General features: G+C 38.1%; 1 protein-coding gene across 1 annotated transcript in view; it reads right to left on the reverse strand.

Moving 5' to 3' along the window:
• Positions 1 to 5508: 5508 nt before the first annotated feature.
• Positions 5509 to 6632, reverse strand: part of LOC135482956 (uncharacterized) — a 28672-nt gene continuing 27548 nt past the window's right edge. The window contains exon 13 of the mRNA XM_064763440.1: positions 5509 to 5643. Coding sequence (XP_064619510.1) covers positions 5509 to 5643 — 135 coding nt within the window. The remainder of the gene's footprint in view (positions 5644 to 6632) is intronic.

A 6632-nucleotide genomic window follows, 5' to 3' on the forward strand; every position in this document is an offset into this window, starting at 1 on the left:
CTCTTTAGCTTCTTGTACTGCTTACGTGCCTTGCGTACGATTTTCTTGACACATTTTCGGATGCGATGCACACTAGTTTTCTTGATTACAACTTGCCGAATGACTTTGACTTGCTTGATGATTTTGGTGCATACTTTGATCCTTCGCCGAAGTGGTTTTCTCTTTCCTTTCTTTACTTTTCTTAGAACCTTGATCAGCGTTTTCTTTCTGCGAATATATTTCTTAATCATTTTCTTCAAGATTTTCGCCACTTTCTTTTTAGCCTTCTTCACTTTCTTTGGTCTTGAAACTCTCTTGGGTTTTTTCTTATTTCTCCTTGGTCGCTTGTTTGGACGACGAGTGACACGTCTGATTTTGCTGACAATTTTCTTTACTACTTTTCTCACCCTACGGATTATCTTACACTTGGTTTTCAGCTTTGGCCTCTTTCTCTCCGGCAGTTTCTTGATTTTCCTCTTAAGCCTCTTGTACTTCCTTGATGTCTTCCTTACAATGTGTTGTGTATAGTTCATAATTCTATGCACTCTAGTACTCTTGATTATTGTATGCTCTATAATGACAACTTGCCAGATGACAGTGGTGAATATTTTGATCTTTTTACGTAGAATTTTCCTCTGCGTTTTTTTGGCCTTTTTTAGAGTCTTGATCAATTTTTTCTTTCTCTGAACATACTTCTTAATAATTCTCTTCAGGCAATTTACCACTTTTCGTTTAACCTTCTTCACTTTCTTTGGTCTTGAAACTCTCTTGGGTTTTTTCTTATTTCTCCTTGGTCGCTTGTTTGGACGACGAGTGACACGTCTGATTTTGCTGACAATTTTCTTTAATACTTTTCTCACCCTACGGAGTATCTTACACTTGGTTTTCAGCTTTGGTTTCTTTTGCTTTGGCGTTCTCTTGACTTTCCTCTTTAGCTTCTTGTACTGCTTACGTGCCTTGCGTACGACTTTCTTGACACATTTTCGGATGCGATGCACACTAGTTTTCTTGATTACAAGTCGCCGAATGACTTTGACTTGCTTGATGATTTTTGTGCATACTTTGATCCTTCTCCGAAGTGGTTTCCTCTTTCCTTTTTTTACTTTTCTTAGAACCTTGATCAGCGTTTTCTTTCTGCGAATATATTTCTTAATCATTTTCTTCAAGATTTTCGCCACTTTCTTTTTAGCCTTCTTCACTTTCTTTGGTCTTGAAACTCTCTTGGGTTTTTTCTTATTTCTCCTTGGTCGCTTGTTTGGACGACGAGTGACACGTCTGATTTTGCTGACAATTTTCTTTAATACTTTTCTCACCCTACGGAGTATCTTACACTTGGTTTTCAGCTTTGGTTTCTTTTGCTTTGGCGTTCTCTTGACTTTCCTCTTTAGCTTCTTGTACTGCTTACGTGCCTTGCGTACGATTTTCTTGACACATTTTCGGATGCGATGCACACTAGTTTTCTTGATTACAACTCGCCGAATGACTTTGACTTGCTTGATGATTTTGGTGCATACTTTGATCCTTCTCCGAAGTGGTTTCCTCTTTCCTTTTTTTATTTTTCTTAGAACCTTGATCAGCGTTTTCTTTCTGCGAATATATTTCTTAATCATTTTCTTCAAGATTTTCGCCACTTTCTTTTTAGCCTTCTTCACTTTCTTTGGTCTTGAAACTCTCTTGGGTTTTTTCTTATTTCTCCTTGGTCGCTTGTTTGGACGACGAGTGACACGTCTGATTTTGCTGACAATTTTCTTTAATACTTTTCTCACCCTACGGAGTATCTTACACTTGGTTTTCAGCTTTGGTTTCTTTTGCTTTGGCGTTCTCTTGACTTTCCTCTTTAGCTTCTTGTACTGCTTACGTGCCTTGCGTACGATTTTCTTGACACATTTTCGGATGCGATGCACACTAGTTTTCTTGATTACAACTCGCCGAATGACTTTGACTTGCTTGATGATTTTGGTGCATACTTTGATCCTTCTCCGAAGTGGTTTCCTCTTTCCTTTTTTTACTTTTCTTAGAACCTTGATCAGCGTTTTCTTTCTGCGAATATATTTCTTAATCATTTTCTTCAAGATTTTCGCCACTTTCTTTTTAGCCTTCTTCACTTTCTTTGGTCTTGAAACTCTCTTGGGTTTTTTCTTATTTCTCCTTGTTCGCTTGTTTGGACGACGAGTGACACGTCTGATATTGCTGACAATTTTCTTTAATACTTTTCTCACCCTACGGAGTATCTTACACTTGGTTTTCAGCTTTGGTTTCTTTTGCTTTGGCGTTCTCTTGACTTTCCTCTTTAGCTTCTTGTACTGCTTACGTGCCTTGCGTACGATTCTCTTGACACATTTTCGGATGCGATGCACACTAGTTTTCTTGATTACAACTTGCCGAATGACTTTGACTTGCTTGATGATTTTGGTGCATACTTTGATCCTTCTCCGAAGTGGTTTCCTCTTTCCTTTTTTTACTTTTCTTAGAACCTTGATCAGCGTTTTCTTTCTGCGAATATATTTCTTAATCATTTTCTTCAAGATTTTCGCCACTTTCTTTTTAGCCTTCTTCACTTTCTTTGGTCTTGAAACTCTCTTGGGTTTTTTCTTATTTCTCCTTGGTCGCTTGTTTGGACGACGAGTGACACGTCTGATATTGCTGACAATTTTCTTTAATACTTTTCTCACCCTACGGAGTATCTTACACTTGGTTTTCAGCTTTGGTTTCTGTTGCTTTGGCGTTCTCTTGACTTTCCTCTTTAGCTTCTTGTACTGCTTACGTGCCTTGCGTACGATTTTCTTGACACATTTTCGGATGCGATGCACACTAGTTTTCTTGATTACAACTCGCCGAATGACTTTGACTTGCTTGATGATTTTGGTGCATACTATGATCCTTCTCCGAAGTGGTTTCCTCTTTCCTTTCTTTACTTTTCTTAGAACCTTGATCAGCGTTTTCTTTCTGCGAATATATTTCTTAATCATTTTCTTCAAGATTTTCGCCACTTTCTTTTTAGCCTTCTTCATTTTCTTTGGTCTTGAAACTCTCTTGGGTTTTTTCTTATTTCTCCTTGGTCGCTTGTTTGGACGACGAGTGACACGTCTGATTTTGCTGACAATTTTCTTTAATACTTTTCTCACCCTACGGAGTATCTTACACTTTTTTTTCAGCTTTGGTTTCTTTTGCTTTGGCGTTCTCTTGACTTTCCTCTTTAGCTTCTTGTACTGCTTACGTGCCTTGCGTACGATTTTCTTGACACATTTTCGGATGCGATGCACACTAGTTTTCTTGATTACAACTCGCCGAATGACTTTGACTTGCTTGATGATTTTGGTGCATACTTTGATCCTTCTCCGAAGTGGTTTCCTCTTTCCTTTTTTTACTTTTCTTAGAACCTTGATCAGCGTTTTCTTTCTGCGAATATATTTCTTAATCATTTTCTTCAAGATTTTCGCCACTTTCTTTTTAGCCTTCTTCACTTTCTTTGGTCTTGAAACTCTCTTGGGTTTTTTCTTATTTCTCCTTGGTCGCTTGTTTGGACGACGAGTGACACGTCTGATATTGCTGACAATTTTCTTTAATACTTTTCTCACCCTACGGAGTATCTTACACTTGGTTTTCAGCTTTGGTTTCTTTTGCTTTGGCGTTCTCTTGACTTTCCTCTTTAGCTTCTTGTACTGCTTACGTGCCTTGCGTACGATTTTCTTGACACATTTTCGGATGCGATGCACACTAGTTTTCTTGATTACAACTCGCTGAATGACTTTGACTTGCTTGATGATTTTGGTGCATACTTTGATCCTTCTCCGAAGTGGTTTCCTCTTTCCTTTTTTTACTTTTCTTAGAACCTTGATCAGCGTTTTCTTTCTGCGAATATATTTCTTAATCATTTTCTTCAAGATTTTCGCCACTTTCTTTTTAGCCTTCTTCACTTTCTTTGGTCTTGAAACTCTCTTGGGTTTTTTCTTATTTCTCCTTGGTCGCTTGTTTGGACGACGAGTGACACGTCTGATATTGCTGACAATTTTCTTTAATACTTTTCTCACCCTACGGAGTATCTTACACTTGGTTTTCAGCTTTGGTTTCTTTTGCTTTGGCGTTCTCTTGACTTTCCTCTTTAGCTTCTTGTACTGCTTACGTGCCTTGCGTACGATTTTCTTGACACATTTTCGGATGCGATGCACACTAGTTTTCTTGATTACAACTTGCCGAATGACTTTGACTTGCTTGATGATTTTGGTGCATACTTTGATCCTTCTCCGAAGTGGTTTTCTCTTTCCTTTCTTTACTTTTCTTAGAACCTTGATCAGCGTTTTCTTTCTGCGAATATATTTCTTAATCATTTTCTTCAAGATTTTCGCCACTTTCTTTTTAGCCTTCTTCACTTTCTTTGGTCTTGAAACTCTCTTGGGTTTTTTCTTATTTCTCCTTGGTCGCTTGTTTGGACGACGAGTGACACGTCTGATATTGCTGACAATTTTCTTTAATACTTTTCTCACCCTACGGAGTATCTTACACTTGGTTTTCAGCTTTGGTTTCTGTTGCTTTGGCGTTCTCTTGACTTTCCTCTTTAGCTTCTTGTACTGCTTACGTGCCTTGCGTACGATTTTCTTGACACATTTTCGGATGCGATGCACACTAGTTTTCTTGATTACAACTCGCTGAATGACTTTGACTTGCTTGATGATTTTGGTGCATACTTTGATCCTTCTCCGAAGTGGTTTCCTCTTTCCTTTTTTTACTTTTCTTAGAACCTTGATCAGCGTTTTCTTTCTGCGAATATATTTCTTAATCATTTTCTTCAAGATTTTCGCCACTTTCTTTTTAGCCTTCTTCACTTTCTTTGGTCTTGAAACTCTCTTGGGTTTTTCCTTATTTCTCCTTGGTCGCTTGTTTGGACGACGAGTGACACGTCTGATATTGCTGACAATTTTCTTTAATACTTTTCTCACCCTACGGAGTATCTTACACTTGGTTTTCAGCTTTGGTTTCTTTTGCTTTGGCGTTCTCTTGACTTTCCTCTTTAGCTTCTTGTACTGCTTACGTGCCTTGCGTACGATTTTCTTGACACATTTTCGGATGCGATGCACACTAGTTTTCTTGATTACAACTTGCCGAATGACTTTGACTTGCTTGATGATTTTGGTGCATACTTTGATCCTTCTCCGAAGTGGTTTTCTCTTTCCTTTTTTTACTTTTCTTAGAACCTTGATCAGCGTTTTCTTTCTGCGAATATATTTCTTAATCATTTTCTTCAAGATTTTCGCCACTTTCTTTTTAGCCTTCTTCACTTTCTTTGGTCTTGAAACTCTCTTGGGTTTTTTCTTATTTCTCCTTGGTCGCTTGTTTGGACGACGAGTGACACGTCTGATATTGCTGACAATTTTCTTTAATACTTTTCTCACCCTACGGAGTATCTTACACTTGGTTTTCAGCTTTGGTTTCTTTTGCTTTGGCGTTCTCTTGACTTTCCTCTTTAGCTTCTTGTACTGCTTACGTGCCTTGCGTACGATTTTCTTGACACATTTTCGGATGCGATGCACACTAGTTTTCTTGATTACAACTTGCCGAATGACTTTGACTTGCTTGATGATTTTGGTGCATACTTTGATCCTTCTCTGAAGTGGTTTTCTCTTTCCTTTCTTTACTTTTCTTAGAACCTTGATCAGCGTTTTCTTTCTGCGAATATATTTCTTAATCATTTTCTTCAAGATTTTCGCCACTTTCTTTTTAGCCTTCTTCACTTTCTTTGGTCTTGAAACTCTCTTGGGTTTTTTCTTATTTCTCCTTGGTCGCTTGTTTGGACGACGAGTGACACGTCTGATTTTGCTGACAATTTTCTTTAATACTTTTCTCACCCTACGGAGTATCTTACACTTGGTTTTCAGCTTTGGTTTCTTTTGCTTTGGCGTTCTCTTGACTTTCCTCTTTAGCTTCTTGTACTGCTTACGTGCCTTGCGTACGATTTTCTTGACACATTTTCGGATGCGATGCACACTAGTTTTCTTGATTACAACTCGCCGAATGACTTTGACTTGCTTGATGATTTTGGTGCATACTTTGATCCTTCTCCGAAGTGGTTTCCTCTTTCCTTTTTTTACTTTTCTTAGAACCTTGATCAGCGTTTTCTTTCTGCGAATATATTTCTTAATCATTTTCTTCAAGATTTTCGCCACTTTCTTTTTAGCCTTCTTCACTTTCTTTGGTCTTGAAACTCTCTTGGGTTTTTTCTTATTTCTCCTTGGTCGCTTGTTTGGACGACGAGTGACACGTCTGATATTGCTGACAATTTTCTTTAATACTTTTCTCACCCTACGGAGTATCTTACACTTGGTTTTCAGCTTTGGTTTCTTTTGCTTTGGCGTTCTCTTGACTTTCCTCTTTAGCTTCTTGTACTGCTTACGTGCCTTGCGTACGATTTTCTTGACACATTTTCGGATGCGATGCACACTAGTTTTCTTGATTACAACTTGCCAAATGACTTTGACTTGCTTGATGATTTTGGTGCATACTTTGATCCTTCTCCGAAGTGGTTTTCTCTTTCCTTTTTTTACTTTTCTTAGAACCTTGATCAGCGTTTTCTTTCTGCGAATATATTTCTTAATCATTTTCTTCAAGATTTTCGCCACTTTCTTTTTAGCCTTCTTCACTTTCTTTGGTCTTGAAAC

Source organism: Lineus longissimus, chromosome 2 (genome assembly GCF_910592395.1).
Source record: "Lineus longissimus chromosome 2, tnLinLong1.2, whole genome shotgun sequence".
NCBI classification, from domain to species: Eukaryota; Metazoa; Nemertea; class Pilidiophora; order Heteronemertea; family Lineidae; genus Lineus; species Lineus longissimus.